This window comes from Gracilinanus agilis, chromosome 2, assembly GCF_016433145.1.
Source record: "Gracilinanus agilis isolate LMUSP501 chromosome 2, AgileGrace, whole genome shotgun sequence".
In the NCBI taxonomy this organism is placed as follows: domain Eukaryota; kingdom Metazoa; phylum Chordata; class Mammalia; order Didelphimorphia; family Didelphidae; genus Gracilinanus; species Gracilinanus agilis.
In genome coordinates this window covers 566,432,511-566,453,086 of record NC_058131.1, presented here as the reverse complement: position 1 = coordinate 566,453,086, position 20,576 = coordinate 566,432,511, and the positions used below count along the sequence as shown (strand labels likewise).

At 40.5% G+C, this 20,576-nt stretch overlaps 1 protein-coding gene across 7 annotated transcripts in view; it reads right to left on the bottom strand.

Annotated features, from left to right (window-relative positions):
- Nucleotides 1-4,765: 4,765 nt before the first annotated feature.
- Nucleotides 4,766-20,576, bottom strand: part of TLE3 (TLE family member 3, transcriptional corepressor) — a 59,572-nt gene continuing 43,761 nt past the window's right edge. For 3 of the 7 annotated variants that reach the window (XM_044665314.1, XM_044665318.1, XM_044665320.1), the window contains 12 exons: nt 19,558-19,677; nt 17,829-17,879; nt 16,849-17,001; nt 16,479-16,611; nt 15,141-15,319; nt 13,866-13,942; nt 12,209-12,458; nt 11,379-11,626; nt 9,751-9,898; nt 8,263-8,413; nt 6,661-6,737; nt 4,766-5,526 (listed from right to left, as the gene is read on the bottom strand). In XM_044665314.1, the coding sequence (XP_044521249.1) occupies nt 5,419-5,526; nt 6,661-6,737; nt 8,263-8,413; nt 9,751-9,898; nt 11,379-11,626; nt 12,209-12,458; nt 13,866-13,942; nt 15,141-15,319; nt 16,479-16,611; nt 16,849-17,001; nt 17,829-17,879; nt 19,558-19,677 (1,695 nt within the window). In that variant the 3' untranslated portion in view covers nt 4,766-5,418. Of the gene's footprint in view, nt 5,527-6,660; nt 6,738-8,262; nt 8,414-9,750; nt 9,899-11,378; nt 11,627-12,208; nt 12,459-13,865; nt 13,943-15,125; nt 15,320-16,457; nt 16,612-16,848; nt 17,002-17,828; nt 17,880-19,557; nt 19,678-20,576 lie in introns of all 7 variants that reach the window. The other 4 variants (XM_044665315.1, XM_044665317.1, XM_044665316.1 and 1 more) reach the window with 4 other exon arrangements.

Genomic DNA, 20,576 nt, shown 5'->3' with positions numbered 1-20,576 from the left:
TCCCCCCGCCCCAATTTTGAGAGAAATAATCTGGGAGGAAAAGTTGTAAAATAAGACCAGGAATTGCCAGTACACATCAGTAGGCTGGTAAACCTCATCCCTTTCTGCAAGGCTTTGTTAACTCCTGTGTACAAATCTCTCCAGAATTTGAAGATGACATTAAATGCAAATTAATTTAAAAAGAAGCCTCATTTTAATTTAATAATGACATAGGAGGACCTTAGCTGCATTTATATTTCAAAGGAAAGAGCAAGAGACCATGTTTGTGAATTTTTAGGCAATTTTCAATTTCAAATGCTACCAATGTTTCCCTGGAGGTTAGACCCAGTGTTTGTCTTCCTTTTCTTTCCTATGCCCTTCGCCAACTGCACCCCCCCCTCCCACCTGTCTCCTGCCACACTCATACTAGTCCCATTGAAACATTGGTCCAAAAGTCAGACCAGATAAGGGAACTGGATCATAGCCCTGCTTCTGTAATCTTACCTTCCAAGGTTATATTTCCCAAAATAGAAATTGAGCAGGTTGGACAAGATGACAAAATCCAATGTTAATGGCTCAAATATGACAACAGTCTTGTCAAAACTTTTCTTTTGACTGGCCATCCCTGAGTCCATGAGTACTGTCTATAGGACATGGCAAACTGCAATTAAACTGGGCCCCACAATTTGGGGAACTCTTGCATCAGGGGTGACAGGGACAGGAAGCAGGTCAATGACTCGGTGATGTAGGAAGCAGGAGTAATTGTTGGAACTAGTGCTGAAATTAGATCCATGATGTGCTTACACTTAGAGAGAACATGCACAATGCTTCCCCATCCTCCCTTCCTCCTATAGGCCACTGGAGATGCACATTGCTTTTGTTGATAGTCTTTTCTCCTTTGAAAGTTCCAGCAAAAACACCTCAGACAACTCGTATCCAAGAATTCCTCAGCTGGCATTTTGTCTTGATGAGGGGGGCAGAAGGAAGGATGATAGGGACAGCTTTTATTAGTCTCTGAAGGCTGATCTTGACACTCATGGAATGTATCCATGAGATGACTTTCATTCCATTGCCACTTTTGCTGATGGCATCCCCTCAGAGGAATAGATAGTTTTCAATCTATCCCTTCTGTAAAATGGGAATGATCTTTGAAGTAACTAATAGAACCGTCTAGTTTCACTTTGTCCTCTGATTCTAATAAATCCTGGACAGTTTTCATTTATGGTTTCCTCAAATGTGGTATTTGCTTGATGATAGCTCCAGAAAGACTGATGAATCTTAAATTCTCTCTTCTCAAATTGTTTCCCAGGTCAGCTTATTTTGAGTCTTTTTGTTCATTCTTTCATCTTTAGGTTCTAGTATTTGTCTTCTAAAGCCACTGAACTGTTTGTTCCATTCTAATTTTCAGAGTCCATGATTTGCGAAGAGTTTCTACCATCTATTCCAAGTTAGCTTCTTTCCTCAATCTCTTATTTCACTTATAATTTCATCTTTTTTCCTGTTGCATTTTTTCTTAACCACTCTTGGAGTTCTTGTGGTGAGATTATTCTCTTCCCCACCCCCAATCCTCTGCTTATCTTTGTTATGGAAATACTAGCTCATTCTGGGTTTACCTCTTGAGTGTCCTCTGATTTACTACACATTCAGAGTCTTCTGCTTACTCCTTATCTCCTCTCTGAGTTCCTGATTTGGGTCTTTGTACCAAGTACAGGTTCTGCCCTCATCAACATTCTTGGATGGAGCAGGCTCTGTCTGATCCCTTCTCCTATTTCCTGTTCTGGACTTCCACTTCCCTTGGGTGTGCCTGTGATCAGTGCTGGCTGATTCCAGAGTCCCTTCCTCTCCCCCCCCCCCATATCATTTTCAGTCAGAGCATTGCCAATATTACCTCTAGAACATTCTGAGGGGTTGCTTTCAATCCCTGGAACATCATGCTGGAATGATGCGGACTTGGGATCCCCACCCCCTGGACCATCCCAGGGCAGAACATTGTATGCTGCCAGTCTGCTCATTTTGGCTTCTCTGGCAGTATGACTCTTCCCAACACCTGCAGCCTTTTGGCTGACTTTTTGTGCGGTCTTGGGCTGACTGGATGTAGGTGCTTATTATCATTACCTCTCTGGATGTCTTGGTCATAATTCAATCTTATTGATATAATACACATATTGATGTAATACAGATAGGTACACAGACATCAAGAGACTATATAGAAACGGAGATAGGCATTGTCGGGAAGACATATATAGATAAATAATATACAAGGCATCATAGATAAGAGACAGATATAGAATTAAATACATAAGTTCATGGAGCCAGAGTCAGAGAGACAGAGAAAAGCTGAGCCTTTCCTCAGAAATTGAGGTAGTAGCTAGGCGGCACATTATCCAGAACATCGGTCTTGGATTCAGGGAGACTGGCTGGAGTTCCAAAATTGCCTTAGGTGCTTATTAACAGTGAGACTGTGAACAAGTTACTTAACTACTCTTTGCCTCAGTTTCTCCACCTATAAAATGAGGGGGTTGAATATGATGTTCTCTAAGGTTCCCTTCTAGCCTTAAATCTATGATTCTCTGATCACCAATGAATGAGGAAGTGAAACCCAGGGAGATGAGATAGCTAGCTCAAAATCACAAGTTGGAAATAAGTAGTGATTATTACATCCAGCCTTAGAACCTTAATTTGGCAAGCGGACTATTCTCCCCATTTTACTCTTACTTGGTGTCTTTTCCTTTTTTGGCCCCAGATCCTCTTCCTTAAAATAAGGCTCCTTGTGGTACACACAGACTATGGCTATTAACACTTCTTCTACTTAGTGTATTCCATCTCCTCTAAACAACCCTCTTCCAGATTGCTGCTTCTTAAACCCATTGTGTCAATGGAGTTAGTTGCCTTTTAAGGACTTGAGTGTTTTGTTTTTTGTTTTTGTTTTTAAATTTTAGAAAGAAGTTTAAGTTGTTTGGCAAGGGGAATGCCAAAATTGGTGGCTCACTCCCCCAAACTTTAAGTTCATTTTAAAAAAGCTTGTGGATTTTTAAGAGATGACACTTGGGTTTCATTTTATATTAATTTACATTTAACTTTTTTCTCTACCCTCCCCACACCCAACTTCCCCAAAACAGTTCAGATATAAACAGCTCTGAAAAATCTGCTACATACTTGTACTATAGTCACATTGACATCTCCCCACATCTAGCCACCATCGGTATTATGGACATTGTCTTTCCAAAGGAAATAAGACCTTTCCTCGATGTTGGGAACTTCCAAGTATGGGTCGTTTTTAATAATGTGAACTTGAAACCATATTCTTTGCCTAAAAGCACAGATTAAATCCTAACTTCGAGTCATTGCTATCTGTCTCACCCTCCATACCTCCCATCTACCCCTTCCCTAAGGATCATGGGAATTAAATATATGGAATTCAAATTCAGAGATCTCTTTATGACAAAGGTCATTTCTTGGAGTGGACAATGAATATAGAAAATATAATGCAGTGCAATTTGAGATCCTCCCTTCCCGCCCAACCGTAAATGTTCCAGTTTCAAGCACTAACTGGTACACAAGAAAGTCAATTAAAACACAACAAATATTTAAATATTAGACTTTTAAAAATATAAAAACAGCTCATTACAATTACTTCTTGTTTTTTCTTCTTTTTTTTTGTAAGAGTCAAGTCCTTTCCATTCTCTTCCCTCCCTCATGGCAAACACTATAGCAAGAGGCAATGGCTAAACATTTGGGATACAGAGGCGCAGAAGGAATAGCCCCCCTCGCCCCAACAGAGAAAGGTACATAACACCCACCTCTTCATCCTTTTTATTATATATAGAATGTTTTGCCCTAGAAAGAACTTTTAAGACAGGTAGTTTTCATCAGACCCCACCCCCTTAGTTCCTTTTGACCAGATTGAATCAAAAATTAAAAAATAATCCATAAAAATGTAGTATAAAAATTCTCTTCCATATGCTACATCACTGAGCCCATCCTCTACACAAGGACTCAAAATGGCCATTAGCTTCATCTTCTTTAAAAAAAAAAAAAAAAGAAATCAAAATAAAAATGAAAAACAACCCAAACCGCTTTTGTTACAAAAAGTGGCAACAAGTAGGCTTCAGTCAGGCTGTTTACAATTTCAATCTGTTGAAGCCAATAACAAAAGTGACCGACTGACAGGAGCCTATTTTGACCAAAGGGAAAGTGACCCTTCCATATATAACCCTAGAGGCCAATAAACTCCCTCCCCCCTTGAGAAGTGGAAGAAAGAAGTGGATGGGAGAGGGTAAGAAGATGCCATTAAAAAGACCATCCATTCTAATTCTTGATTTTTATTCAAATACAAAAAAAATTAAAAGAAAAAAAACACACAGTTGCTATTTTCTCTGGTAGCTCCCTGAGCTGAGTTTGCTATGCTTTCTTTGAGATTATTCTTTTTATAGGCTGTGTCGAAAGATTTAAAGGGGCTGGAGCAAGAGTTTACTGGGACTTTCTAGTATCTCCAAAACATCCAAAAAAAGAAAGAAAGAAAGAAAAAAGAACAAATCCATAGAAAATCGGATTGTTTCTGCTGATGCTCTATTGGTAGCTGGCATTCTGACCCACATCCTGTCAGCCCATACAGTGTTCAAACATTTGACTCACACACCGAACAATTCACATGTACAACAGGAGGAACAATGCTGACCAGTAGATGCCTTTTGTTCAATCTGGTTACCAGCTGTGGGTCCAAAAAGGCTTTTTTTTTTTCCTCCCCAACTGGTCCCGTTCCCCACCCCCAACCCCATTGCTCCCACGACCCCCTCCCCTTCCTCCCTCCCAAATAGGAACTTCTTTAAAAAAAAAAAAAAAAAAGCCACCACCATCAGTGGATTACAATTACAGCAGACAAAATACACAGCTAGTGTACCCGGTAGGAAGAAGTCTCTTCCCTTTTTTTCCCCCTCTTGTCCAGTCTTATTTATTTGTCCATTATTTACATTTTTCACAAGTCTTGTGCACTGCACAATTAGGGAAGAGGGAGGAAACCATCCCCTCCAAAAAAAAAGAAAGAAAGAAAGAAAGAAAAGCGCCATCCACTACAGTGCCACTGAAGCTTAGACAAATGAGAACCGAATAAAAAGAAGGCATGATTTGTGAGGGTTTCCTTGGGTGCAGGAGCCGAAAACATCCAAATAAATCCATTTGCATCATCTGCCAGGGTTTTGAAGAGGTGGGGGGGAGGAAAAAAAAAATCTATCCAAGTTGCTGAAACGTATCAATCCATGCACATTAGTCCCAGACCGTGACGTTGCACATCCCCTCTCGGCTTGCCAGAAAAAAAGGCTCTGAATGCATGGCTGCCTACGCTTCATTCTCCCGACATCCTTCAGTGGGTCCTTGCCCATTGTATTGTCAGAGCTGGGGTCTGTTTTTCCCAGAGTTTGACAGCCCTGTTAGAATCCTTGTTTAGTAGATGACCTCATAAACTGTGGCCTTCTTGTCACCAGAGCCTGTTACAATGTATTTGTCATCCGCTGAAATGTCACAACTCAAGACAGAGGAGGATTCTTTAGACTGGAGAGAGAAGAAGGAGAGCGAGGATTAGCAGGGAGGAGACGATGAAAAAGGAAGGAGGGAGGAAAAAAACAAAAAAAAAAACCAAAAAAACCAGAAGGTAACAGTTTATTTTCTCAGCTGCTCAGTTTCAGTGCTACATGAAGTCAAGTCAAAAGCCTCTCTGGAGCTTCAAACGCTACCATTTGAAGGAGACATCATAATATCAGGGGGGGAAAAAATTGTAATCCACCCAGAAATAGCCATCATGCTCTGAAGGGCTGGGTTTAGTTAATGCTTCCCATGAATGTACTTTTTATCTCCTTTCATGAGGAAATGAGCTGGCTCATTAATTAGGGACAATGTGATCTTTAAAATCAGGGCAAGAACAAAGTTAAGAGAAATTTTGGGGGTTTTTATAAACCAACAGTTTCATTAAAAACAAATAAACAAACAAAAAAAAAAAGATCAGAGGTAAAAACACTGCCTTTATCTCTTAACTAAACTTGTCTAAAACAATTTTGGCTTTGATTCTGAAGGAGACGAGGCGCCCTCAAGAATCTTGTTATTTTTCACATCTATGACAGATGGTCAACTACTTGTACATTTCCTAGTACTGTTCTAGAGCAAGGGATCTGTGGAGAGATTTCAAAAATTGATTGGGGGGAAGAATATATATCTTTCCAAACATAACTAAAATGTATTATTTCCTTCCAAACTATGAATATTTTAAAAAATATTCTAAGAAAGCAGCCACAAGTATAACCAGACTATCAAAAGAGATCCATGAAATACCCCAAATTAAAATAATGAATACTTATAATATACAATAGTTAAACAATTAATTAATGTCCAAAATTAATTAACCCCTTTTTCCAAGAAAATTCCAGGGACAGCTTCAGATATACAGGGCAGAGTTAAAGGCAAACTGGGCTGCAAATCTTTCGGTAGCCTTCAGCCAAGAGCAATCCAGTTTTGACTTCTCATAAGGAAGTCCAATCTAAGGTAAGTCAGAACAAATCCAGAGGGGACACTGCTTTAGGGTATGCCTACATTGGAAGAGGGGAAGGTATATTCAGGGCTCCTCCCTTCCAGAAGATCAACTATGTTATGCACAGCAGAGGTAGGAATGAGGAGCCAAGAGGGCCACCATACCTGGAATATGCTAGCACCATACGGCGTTCTCCAAGCATTGAGAAGATTGTCTTTCCCAGTGCTCACGAACCACTTGCCTAAGTGACAAAAAGTTGAGAGAAGGATCAGTTTGTGGCTATTATCCTTGGAGGCAAACCCAGACAACCTTGCTCCTCCCCGATGCCTGCTAGAGAGGGATCAAATACCCAGTGTGTAGGAAGCTTCCCATGCAAAGTATTTCACAAGAGAATATAAATGAGAAAATGAGATATCAGGGTACAGTCTTCTCTGCCTTAAAAAAAGAGAAGGTTGAAGAGGAGGAGCTGAGGAAATTAAAGCTTTCAGGACTTGAGGGTGATTTTTGGCAAATATAATCATGAGTTAGGTTTTTTTTTTTTTAATTAGTTATTTTATTTATTTAGGAAGCCAACAGGATTAAGTAACTTGCTTAGTAAGTATCTGAAGCCAAATCTGAATTCAGGTCTTCCTGATTCCAGGCCTGGTACTCTATCCAGGCTGTACCACTTAACAGCCCCTAATTACTATTTTAAATAGCAAGAGGGTCACAATTGAACCAGGATACTGTTGGAGCTGGGAAGGTAGGAGTTACCTTCTTCCTTCCTTAAAATCAACTGGGACCATGACAAGCAAGGAATTTCCACCAGTATCCTGGCCCACAACATACACTAAACTTACTTCCTATTCCTAGGAGAGAAAATGTAGTACCAAAGATCATTGACCTTAACAGTCAGGATCCCATGGTGCTGCTGTTTCTAAGTCTTAGGCAGCTCTGCTGCTAAGCTATCTGGGACCCTCAACACCAAGGGACGTCCCCTTTCTAGGCCTTAAGTTTCCTTACCTGTTAAATAACAGAAGCTCTAAGAACCCTTCCAACTGTAAAATGTTAGGATTCCTCTAAAATGGGCTAGTCATTTTTTTAAACTTTTTTATGATGAATTTCAACACAAACATTTCAACATAAAAAGAACAAAACGGTATTCTACAAGAAAGCCTGAAGTTCTTTTGCATAGTTTGCTTTTTAAAAGTATAAATTAAATTCAAAAAGGTAGTAACAAAATTGTATCTCCTTCCTTTTCTTGTTTTTATTTACACTTTTTCCTTTTTAAGTTTGCATTTCTGAGTTTCCAAGGATGTGTTATGATTACACATGAACATGCATACTTTAAAAAAAAAAGACATAACAGGTCTTTTATGCACTTGACTTTGTAGATTAAATATAATAGAGCAAGAAGGTACCTCAGAGGTCTGACTTCTATTTTTTCATTTCCCAGATAAAGAAATAGAAGCAGCCCAAATTCACAGATAAAGATGTCAAAGAGCTGGGATTTGAACTTGGGTCTTCTCTCAGTCTAGTAGTGCTCTCTCCAATGAACTATCATAATTTGGTCATACAGATCAAATCAACCAAATGGTTTGGTGAATGTTCTCCCTTTAAGGTCTCTTAGCTAAGCTGAAGAGCTAATAGTTTAACCCCAAGCAAAGAATTCTTCTCCATGCTTGGGTAGGTCTGGCAGGTCATAGGACAAATGCCAGTTAAAGAACCTCAAGTGCATTAGAGGTGAAAGAGGGATGACTAAGGATGCCCTTGCCCCTATTTCTTACCACAGTAGGCAAATTTCAAGGAGAGCACACAGCTCTCATGTAGGTGTAGCTGATATTTATCTGGTTTGGTGTGATGCAACACTTCCACATTGCTGCTCTCCATGCCCACAGCCAGCCACTCCCCAGTGGGGCAGTAACCTAAGGAGAAGATCTTTAAAAGAAAAAGAAGGTCTCAACATTGAATATGAATGAGCTAATAACACTCTTGTGTCTGTTGGCTCCCAACTAGGTCACAAGGAGTCCCCTTTCAACCCAGGTCCCACAAACACCCCCAATCTGATTTTTAAACAACTACTTCTATCTAGAGTCCCTGTTCCTTCCACTCCTACCTCCCAACAGCCACCGCTTGCCAAAGGGCCATTTTTCTTACATTTTGCTCAAAGCTGGCGAAAAGCATCCCCTCCCCTAAGTTTTAAAGTTGATGAGATGAGATCTTTCAATTAAGATTCTCCTTTTAAGATAATCTCTATCATGAGATTTATGCTTTGAAAGGTTTAGAGCTATAACATATTCAAGTGGAAAAGGAAGCTATAGCTTAGCCTGGTTTTCCTAAATTTGCCCTCATTCCTAATACAGTGGGGGAAGATATTGCCTGCAGGCCAACACATGGGAATAGGGGTAGGGGCTGGAGAGTTAAGAGCCTTCCCCATCCATCCATCAAAGTGGCTCACTGAAGTCAAAGGTACAAACTGAGACCTAGAACTTGGCATGAAAAGATATTGGACTTAATTTCCAAAGAGTTTCAACTGTGACATGCACAGAGAAAACAAAAATAATTTTAGGCACTGGCCTTGCCCTTTAAGGAATGAGGATAAGTTTCAGATATAACTTTAAAGACATGGGAAACACCACCACATCTGAGCCAAATTACGGGCACCTCAAAAGGGCAGAGAAGAGATGAATATTGGACCCAAATAGACTGCAGAATACTGTACTTCCCCCAATTACTTATATTCAAGAAGTGATCAAAGGGAAAGCTATCCTCAAGGAAATAGGTGATAGGTGGAATGGTTATACTGTGAGAGGGAGATATTAAGATAAAGACAGGTCAAGGGCATGTGTTCCCCTGGTATCCAACAGATGAAAATACACACATTTACAATTTCCTAGTAATGGTGATGACATGTTTAATGCAAGAGCATGCATTTGAATAAATCTGAGATCACCAGATCTATCTAACTTTCCCAGCTACCAATGAACCAAATGGCTTTTCCACCTGTTAACTAATATGTGTACCCAATGGCCAGAGGAGGAATATCATCTCTTTGAGATCACAGATCACAGTCTATTCAACTTGTCATCAGTACTAAATTCAACCTGCATGTAACATGACCAGTCTGAAGGAAATGGACACAATATACATGATAAACACACAAGCATATAGATGAGGCAACTTTAAGAAGGAGAAAAGGTCCCAAAGACAGAACTCCTTGCCTATATAATGTGAGACCCCTTTGAGCTGCCAGAGGGATCTGGAAAGACACTCACCTGAGAAGTGAAATCATGTTGCTGTAGCTGTCTGCCTTCCCTCAGGTCCCAGGATCGGACGGTATTATCTAAACCACCTGTCCACAACTTGGTGCCATCGTGGGAAATATCTATACAGCTGGCGCCATCTGTGTGGCCCTGAAATTGCCTGAAGTGCACAAAGAGAAAGGGAGAGAAGTAAGGAAAAAGAAATCAACCTAGGGGTAGTATCACAGAATGTTAGTGCTTAGAGGAAGTTTAGGGATTATCATCAAGTTCAATCTCCTCATTTCACAGATAAAGAATCTGAGGCCCAGAATGGGGAAGGGACTGGTCCAACACTAAATAGTCCAGATAGAGGTGGAACTCACCAAACTCAGGTTTCCTGACTCCGAGTCTAGTATTTCAATTTACTTTACCACCTGACCAAGTTAGCTTTTGGGCCTCTAGGACATGATACCCATCTGAGGCAGGATATCTGCAGAGTATCGGTTGCATACAGAAGGCCAACCCCAAAGGCAGTCCATTTCACTTTTGAGGAGCTCTAATTTTTTAGAAAGCATTTTCTTATATTTGAATAATATCTGCAGACTAGATCATGGCTTTAGAACTTGAAGGGATGAGGAAGGCCATCTAGTTTAAACCTCTCCATTTTACAGAAGAAGAAATGAAAGCCCAGAAAGTTAAAATTCATGGGGAGTAAGTACTGCATATTTTCCCTCAAGAAGAATCTCTCTGAGTTTGAGTATCCTGCTAGCTCCAAAAGGAAACATGAATCTCATGTAATACCATTTGATCTAGGGCTTCACACAGAGAAAGCACTTGATGAGAAGAAAGAAAAGGAGCCACCTGAGTAGTGTATGGGCTAGATAGCCCCAAGCTCCCCCTATGACACAATACCTGGAGGATAAAAAGTTTGAATATCTCAACACGGTGTTCAAAGCTCTCTGATTCAGTATGGACCCATTCTGTCATTGCAACCTTCTTGCCTACTATTCCCCTTTACCAGTAATCCTTAAATTTGGGGCTTCTGAACTTCGTTTTTTAACTGATAACTATATTCCAATACAAGTGGTTTCCTTTGTAATCCTCTGCATTTTATCTGAATTTGAAATATTATTTGAGAAAGGGTTCATAGGCTTCACTAGAATATCCCAGAGAAATCCAGGACACACAAAAGAAGTGTACTACTCTATGTACCCAGAACACACCATATGTTGGTGAACCTACATGATATCATATACTATTCCTCCAACCTAGAATACCCTTTTCCCAACCCCTTAACTGACCCCCATCTTGCTGAGCTGAATCCTCAAGCCCTGGCTTAAAAGCTTTCCCCTTCTTCAGTAAAACCTTCTCTAACCACCTCCCTAATAGCCAGACTATTCTTCCCTACAGCATTTTATAGTAAAAATCTTGCACATGTACCCGATTTCTATAAGATGATTAAGATCCTTGAGGACAAGGGATCCTGTCTTATACTTTTAGATACCCTCCAAGATTCCTTAAAAATTAGGGACCCCCCCCCAATAAACAGACATGATATAAATCACCTAATATGATATCTAGAAGCAAGAATCATGGGAGTTAATAAAGATTTTTTAAAATGTGACTCATAATGGTGGTTACCATCCAGTTTCTGTCCTTACCTGACCAGGGTTTGATTGTGAAGGTCCCAAACAGCAATATTCCCATCACTGCAACAGGAAAAACAAACTTTGGCATCAGGGCTGATGGCCAGGGCATAGCAGGCAGGGGCAGAGGATGTCAGTTCAGCTTTGATTCTAGGTGTTGGGGATGCCAGGTCCCAGATGGTCAGTGTGCTGGCTTCACCACCCACAATGAGTGTGCGACCATCGGGAAGGAGCTTACAGGAGCGGATGTAGTTATCTCGGTTCTGAGAAAACAAGAGAAGGATATTAGCCTACTCCAGGATCACAATATTAAAAAATAGGATAAAATTTCCAATACCTCTATGAGAATTCATTGCTGCCCCATGTGCTACCATTTAATAAGTCATGTAAAAGGCACATGTTTGTTCCGTCTCCTCCACCTCCCCCCAGCAGATTGGAAGGGCCAAAGACAGGCAAGCTTTTTCCCTAAAAACAAAATAGGAGTTCCCTGAAGCAACATTTTATTTATTAATTCCTTCCTTCCTTCCTTCCTCATGATTAAGCATCTGCCTATGTGCTAGAGATTCAAAAAGAAAAGGGAAGCTATCTATCTCTGACCTCAAGGACCTTATTGAGGAGACGTGCTAATTTTTGAAGGATGAGTAGGATTTGGACATTCCTAGAAAGATTCAAAGAACAGAAAAAAGTACAGAGTAAAGAATGAGCATGCTAAGTAGGCTGGGATGACTGGACTAGAGGAGATTGGCTGTGGAAAGGGGTTATGTGTTTCTGGTAAACAGAAAAGAGAAAAAAAAAAAAAATACCCCCCTGACCATACCAGGTTTATACTCTAAAGAATTCCTTACCAAGCAGTCAAGCTGAGAAATGGGGCTTTTGCTTCCTGGTTGACTGATGTCCCAGATTTTCACACATCCTTTGCCTCCAGTGTAGACATGCCGGGTAGGGTTGCTGATGGTCACAGCACATACCACTTCCCCATGACTTAGCGTGTTGATCTGTCGCGCATGCCGAGGAATCCCAGGTCCTGCCAGTGCATCATGGGGAAAGGGGACTGGCTGCATCTGGCCATCGGCACTTACATGGAAGGAATAAGCCCTGAAAAAAGAGGACACAAGGGATTTAAGGGTCAGATTAAGATTAAATTCAATATCACCTTTATTTCCACTCCTGCATCTAAAATCCAATAATGGAAAGTACCAATTTTTTTTGGGAGGGGGGAGGCGGGGATTATTTATTTCTCTTCTACTAGGTGTGTTTTTATATACACACATGAAATACAATGTGCTGATTTTTTTCTTGTCTAAAGTCTAGAAAATTTTTCAACCAGCAAGGTAATAGATAAAGTAAATTTAACCACCAATTCTCAATTAGCTCAGTGTAAGTTATTTATTCACTTTGGGAATTATCTATTGCAAAATGTTAATGTTTCCCCCTCCCCCTGTTCATTTGTTCCCCATGTTTGCCCATTCTTTAAAGGCCAACTCAAATGTCAACTCATCCAGATTAAGCTTTTCATTCCTTCACCTCACCTATATGGGGGTTAGTAATGACCTTTCCTCCATCCTTTTAAACATTATACAGCATTGCTTTGAATTGCTCTAGTATACTTTTATCAAATATTATAGAAGTTGGTGCTTTTATCTTATTCCCATTCCAGCTTTTACAAACAAAACACCAAAGCTCCGAGATGCTTCTCTGTAGACAGATTAGAGGTTTCCAAACCCCTGGGCACCTGGAGTGAGCTGACCTCTCAGCACTTTTGGAGTCTGCCTTCATTCTGTGAATTTTTCTGGAGTTAAAGAGACAAATCAACCCGTGGCACTTTGATGTCCAGGGAAAGTAAGCTCAGGGGGCAACTGGGTGGCTGGCTCAGTGGATTGAGAGCCAGGCCTAGAGATGGAAGGTCCTGGGTTAAAATCTGGCCTCAGACACTTCTTAGCTATAACCCCCATTGCCTAGCCACTCTTCTGCCTTGGAACCAAAACATAGTATTGATTCTAAGACAAAAGGTAAAGGTTAAAGAAAAAATAAAGTAAAGCTCAGGAATCAGAGCTTTTAAATGCCCTACCCTCTGCTATCAGGTTTTCAAGGAACAAATGGGAAAGGCCAATACTTATATTCATAGGCAGGATTTGGAATGGGGGAAAGTCAGCAGGGTTTGGGGCCATATTCCTAAAACTATTAAGACAGCATGGAGGAAAAGCAAGAAAGACTAGACTGAGAGTGGTGGTCCAAGTTTAAATCCCAGCTAGGTAATATGTGTATGTGTGTTTGGGGGAGGGGGTGGGGGGTGGAAATCACTCACTTCCCCTTCTGGTTGCTTAGTTTCCTCAATTTTAGAATTATCAGATGACCTCTAAGATCCCTCCTAGATTTTATAAAAATAAGCTCTCCGGTTTGTGATGGGGTGGCCCAATTTTTCCCAACATGGACTTGTGGCACTCTGATCAGTTAGAATCCCACCCTTTGCCCAAAGTCATTTAGGAAGAGCCAGAAGCTTACGGTTTTCCTCCAGGGATGGAAGCAAGACTTGAGGGCAGTCCAGTGGCCCTCATTGGAGGGTGGGGGTCAAAACCAACCTGTGAAACCAACAGAAGCATTAACCCTCAGTAAAAATCACAACATTTCAATATTTATAAAGCATTTAAACATTTCCAAGTCCTTTTACCTTCATTACCTGATTGAGCCTCAGAATAACCACTGGGTCAGGATAAGGCAGGGATTAATATCCCTGTTGTACAAATGAGGAACTAGGTCTAGAAAGTTGATGACTTGCCCACGATTACATAGCAAATTAGCAGTAAAACTAAGGCCACAACCCAATACTATGAACCCAGTTGCCTTTTCTAGTTAACACCAGCTCAGCTTTCCAACTAAACTGAAAAAATCCTTGGAGAGGGAAAATGGCAACAAACCCCAAAGATGTTAATAGCAGAGCTATTGGAAAACCAAGTCCATAAACACAATGCCTGTACATACTCTATTACTTATTATTATTTTTCTCCAATTGTTTTCCCAGTGAAATAATGTATCTTGTCTTCCCCACAGGAGTAAGAAACTCCTTTTTTTACCATATATAAAACCCAGCAAAGGCTAGGCACACAATACATAATACTTGATGATTAACCCCTGTATAAATAAGAAATGTTAAGGCCAATGGCAAACAACACTAATATGATCAATATAAGATGATGGTTATAGTCGTGTTTTACTTACAACGTGCTTTCAAATTCATTATCTCATTTCAATAACCTGGTGACAAATTGTTATGCACAATTTACAGATATAGAAATTGAAAGATAAAGTGACTTGCCCAAGATATGGTTATCTCAAACACCCTAGACTGAGTTCAGGTATATTTTTAAGGGCTGGAGATATCATACTTAAATACCCTTTATAAGGCAGAGTCCATTATACGTAGTTATTATTATTATTAACTTATTATTAAAACTATTATTATTAACTTATTATTAAAAGTTTTAATGTCTTCTAAGTCTCCTTTTAGGAAACAGCTCTTCTATGAACTAGGGTTGCCAGCTTACTTAGTTCACATAATCTTTGGAACTGGAGAGAATCTTAGATGGTCACTTTATCTCTCTGCCCACCTACAAAGTTCTCCACATGGATATACCCTCTACAATCCTAAATCTTGAACAGCAGATGAGCTGATACTAGCCTAAGGTTGAGTGATATTCTACCCAAATCAGTGCTAGCCCAACAATACCTCATCCCCCATTGAAAGGAGCCAAAAGTTCTACGTACAGCTCCAAAGCTCACCATTGGTGATCGACCATAGGCGGCTGCGGCAGCGGCGGCGGCGCTCATCTGAGGAGGGATGTTGTGTAGGCTTGCATAGGCCCCTGGGCTGGTGAGAGAGCCATTCATCTCATGATGGCCCATCATAGCAAATGGAGTAGCGTAGGAGCCGATTGTGAGGGGATTCCGGAGAGTGGATGCTAAATGAAAACGAGAGAGTATATGTTAGAGGGCTCCAGTTCCAAGAAATCCTTCATCTCTCTCCTTCTTCTAACCATTCTGATAATGGTAGCATGGAGAAAGAAAGGACCATGCAGAGAAAGGACTATGATATAAGGAACACAAATTCAGGTTCAGCCTTTCACACACAGTGGCTGTGCAATCATGCAATAAGGATGTTAACACAGAGATATTGGGAAACCCAGATCACAGAACCCTTCCCCAACCTTTTTCACTCCCTCCAATATGGCATAACTTGGGGAATATCACTAAGTAACACACTAGCTCAAAGCAAAATGTCCTATATACTTTGGAAGTGCAAGTGTGAGATCCTACAATACTATTCAGGGCTGAAAGGAACCTTAAGAGTCCAGTCCTCTTAAATTGGGCAGATGAGGAAACCAAGGTCCATAAAAAGTTAAATTGTCTACTGTCTGTATTAAAGAGTGGTAGAGCTGGTATGAGAACCCAGTTGCAGAAAAGGTGTCGGCCCTGTACTGAGTTTTCTCTTTAAACCAGTGACATCTTGAGTCTAGTTCTTATCCCTGGCTAGATTTAATGGCCTTTGAAGTTCCTCTGGGTCTATAAACCTTATGAACCTATGATTCTCCCCTTGAAAGTCAGACCACTAGGAAATTTTTCTTGGTATAATACACTCAACTCTAAACTGTGAGAGACTTTAGAGTTTAACTGATTCACCTTACAGATACAGAAATAAAAGGTACAAAAAGGTGAGACCTATAATCACATAAGGAGCCAGCTGCATTGGCACCAGAATTTAGCTTTTTCCAATTCTCAGTCTTGTGTGTTTTCTACTCTAAACCTCTTGAATTGCAATGCTTTGCACTTGTTGGCATATTCCTAAACTAAGCATTCTGAATTATTTCAGCGCGTCTGTCCTGGATCTCCAACTAGGTTCAGGCTGCCCAAAGAACAGAAGCTATGACTACCTTCTTTGGATTCTTTCCAAAGGTTCTTTATATATGAGTCACTGTAAAAACTTAAATCAGATGTTTGCTGACCTATGCCTTGAAAAATCTTCATCCATGTCTCTGCCCAGGGGAAAACAACCAAGAAAGAAGACTCTTAATTGCCAATGACTACCCCTCCTCAACGCACCCCAAGGGACTATGTCTCTACCTAGGGGATCCATGCCAGCTGGTTTGCCTGGCATTGATCGGAGCCCCGGAGTCGTGCTTGTTCCAGGAGTTGGGGCATCGTTCCTTGGAGTTGGTGTGTTTGACTTGAGACCAGGGGTAGAGGATTTGTCATTCTAGAATCAAAGAAGAGAAAAAGGAAAACATGAAGAGTTCCACCTCTCCTTTGACAACAGCCTGCAAGAGTCAGCTTTTTTAAGCAGTGCATTATGCCCACCCTCCCTTTCTGTCCAAACAAGAAATAAACCCAAGAGTCACTGAAACTCTTTCTGGGTTACTTGAGAAATCTGCATCTACACCCCCTCCTCCCGCTGCCAATCATCAACACATAAGGAGCAGCAAACACCACCTACGTGACCAAGGTCTTTTGTCTTAGAAGAAGGAGTGCTACTGGAGGAAGCGACTGAGGCAGGGCTATTAGGAGCATCCTTTTTCAGTCCTCGGGTTTTATCTATCCCGTTTTCAGGAGGGGAGTGGGCTGGACTGACCCGGGGTGTGGCTGGATCCTAAAAACACAAGAAATGCATTTATAGCAACCACTAAGCTCAGGTGTTCAAATTTATAATTGTTAGATGGGAGAAAGAAGAAGTAAGAAGTCCAGATTCTGAGAATAGACCAGGCTATGGGGATCTCTACATTACTACAGACATTTTAGAGGTATAATTGAGAGACACTAGAATACTAATTAGAACCTAAAGGAATCTGAGAGTCCATTTTGAGCTTTTTACAGATGAGGAAAATGGAGAATTGAAATTATTTGTCCAGGATCAAAGAATTAAGCAGTGGCAGATTTGGGATTAGAATCTAGATCTCTCAACTCCAACAGCCACTGTCTGTGCCACAACATGTTATCGCTAACCTGCTGGGATTGATGTTATAGAGGAATGACCACACTTTTTGGTAATCATGGGCAGGGAGCTAGGTGAGATGGACCAATGAATGATCAAAGCTGTTTTTCTCTTAGTCTATTTTTTTGGTATTTTTTTTTTTGGTCTATTTTAGAAAAGATAGCAAAGCTACCTATCCCAGAACCCTCAAGGACTTGAATTTTTAAGAGATCTAAGAATCATATTCTTCCTTAGAACACAAGCAGAAAGGAGTATGATGGGAATACTATTCTGCTGAAGATATCAATCTATAGCTCTCATCTTTTCCTCAACTCAGAAGCCATGGGATTTAGGGCTCCTTTCATCCCTATTCACATGTAGTCACTTATCTCTACTATGGTCTCACATCGACTAGGGATTGTCATCTTAGTCCTTTGTAAAACCAACAAAAAACAAACTTCATTTTTCTTTTAAATGTCCCATTTACAACACAGTCCCTCACTTACCTCATTAGATACATCTACCACAAGGTCATCACTCTTGTCACCATCGCTATCCTGCAACAGAAGAAGGGGTCAGGTCAAAAATGGGAATGTCCTCCATGCTTTCTTCTGATAAGTCTATACATTTCTCCTTTTCTTCAAAATACAGCCTCCTTCCACAGGACATCTTCTCTGCTTAACCATTAGCCAATCTGATCACTCTTACTCTGAATTATCTTTTTTAAACTCGGTTTGCTAGACAGCGATTCACCCTAGAGTTGTCTTTTTTCATCTTAGTAATAGTTAACATGTTCTACAGTCATTCCTACTTCAAGACTCTAAGCCCTTTGGGGCCAGGGATTGTATATGGAAAGCCTCAAAAAATGCTACTGATCAATGACATTTTTCTTCATTTCCTACAATAAGGGGTTGGGGGTAGGGCCACAAGGCGTTAGATATACTATACACAATAAAAGATAATACAAAATAAAAGCCACTGAGTGCTTTATCCAAAGTAAGAAGGCCAATCAGTGCCACAGAGATAAAGAAAGCAGTCAGTGAGCTGGGTAGTGAGGAAAGCCCACCCCTACAGCCCCCACTAGAGTAGGGCATGATCTGGGTCCAAAAGGATGGGAATAGAATATCTAAGGAAATGAGCAATGTTGAAAATGATGACCAGAGAGATCTTAGAGTTATCTTTTTCCAGGAAGGAAAAACAGCCTGTTCCACTAATATCCAAAGGAAAGTTTGCTTTCACTGAATAAAAGATTTAATAGCACCAAAATAGGCTTTGAAGAACTCCAGAGGAGAGCTTTTAGATAGGTCCCCTCTCACATTCAATCCCTCCACTAGAATAGAATGGAGTCTTGTCATGTCACTGTGTATGTTAGTCTAGGAATAAGATCCTTTGGTATTTCCTGTCTCTTGAGAAGGACCTCATCTCATACTCAGTCTGTGCTCTATTATCTTGAGTGTCAGTGAGGTTCCATTACAAACGATGCCTATAGGCACTGGTCTTGTATTGAGTGGCCCCTCTACAGTTTTGAACAACAGGTTAAAACTTAACGAAGTCAGTTTTTGGTGTGAAGATTAAAAAAAAAAACATTTTTTAAAAAGATAGTTTATGTTCCCAATTAAAAGCAAAAAAATATTTAAAAATAAAGAGAGGGCATTTTCACATAAGCAGAACACAAAAAGGATTCTACAAGAAGCTACAAATCTCCATTTCATTCAACCTGTTTTGCGTGTTTTCTTAAAAAACAGTATGGAATAAACTCTACATATTACTTTCTAAACTGCTCTACTCATCTGGACTGGCTTCTGAACTTCCTTATATTTCCCTCTGAACTTTTTTTTGAAAAAAAAAAATGTTGCAATGGCTTTTTAAAAAACCATCACGTTGCCACCCCCTCTCTACCCCACCCCATTTCCTGTAATTAAAAATTAAAGAGGAAGAAAGAGGTGGGGGAGGGAAGGGATAGAGGGAAACTTTTGAAGACAAGATGGCACAATACAGCAACATGCAGTTTGAGGGTTGGTGAGTTGAGATGGAAGATGATGCTGGTAAGCAGCATAAGACCCATGAACAGTTTGTTTCCTGCCTCTCTTTTCCAGGAAGACCCGTGGATCCTAGCTAGCTGCCTGATCTCTGAAGCAGCAGAGCCTCAGGGCAACTGCCCTTGGGAGTGGGCCCCTAGGTCTCCCCCATGATTTGCCCCCCTACACCCATGACAGCCCCTCCAATCAGACCTACATATCGACTCATGCTGTCTTTTTCTTCTGCTTTCCTCTTCTTGGAGTCGATGCCATAATCAGTGGAACTTCGATGTTTCTCACTAGCCCTCAAGCTTTCAGAAGGAGACACAGAGTTATTCTGAAACAGAGATTGGTCCTGCCATTAGAGACATTTATTGTGACTGCTAGGCGAGTTAAGAATGGTTATTAGCATTGAGTATGTAAGTCATTGGTGCGCATGACCATGAATTCACAAACACACACATGCACTTTTGTCTAAGACATCTGTAGAAAATAGAACCAGAAGCCTTAGCTTACAAATATACTCCCAAACCAGCTTGTTAGCATTTTAGTCTAAACATCTGGTGGGAATACTGCTAACTTTGTTAAATATCCAGAGAAATATTAGACACACACACACACACACACACACACACACACACACACACACACCCTTAAAAAATCCAAGTTGAAAAACAATAATTTGTGTTTTTTAAGATGGAAAACTAGGGTCCCAAAAGGTCAAGTGTTATGTCCAAAACCAAAGAGCAATAGTAGGAAGAGACAGGAAACAGATACTGGGTCCAAAAGCACCTCCTGCTTTCACCATTAAAAAAAGCCAGGCTTCCAAGACCAGCACTTGAAAGTGTGGGGGTCAGTGGATGGAGAAAGAGCAGGGCTAGAAGATGTGATGGCTAAAATAAATGCACTTTTCCTGAAAAATCTATTCTTTTGCTACAAAACAAAGAGGTGCAGTGTGGGGAAAATCTTTAAGAGAAAACACATGGACACTCATTTTCAGGGAAGAGCTCACTAAACCAGTACATCATCAGTGGACAGGAAGACCTCTCCATGGTGATTAGAAGAACTCTGGGAGCTGAGAAGAGGGAAATCAATATGAGGTGACAATTGCCAATGGATTATTTTGCCAGCAAAATAACAGTATACCAATTGTCATTCTGGGGTCATTTTGGTGTTTATATGTCACGCATCTTCTAAATCTCAACCCTACAGCATTTCTTATGATCCTGAAGATAG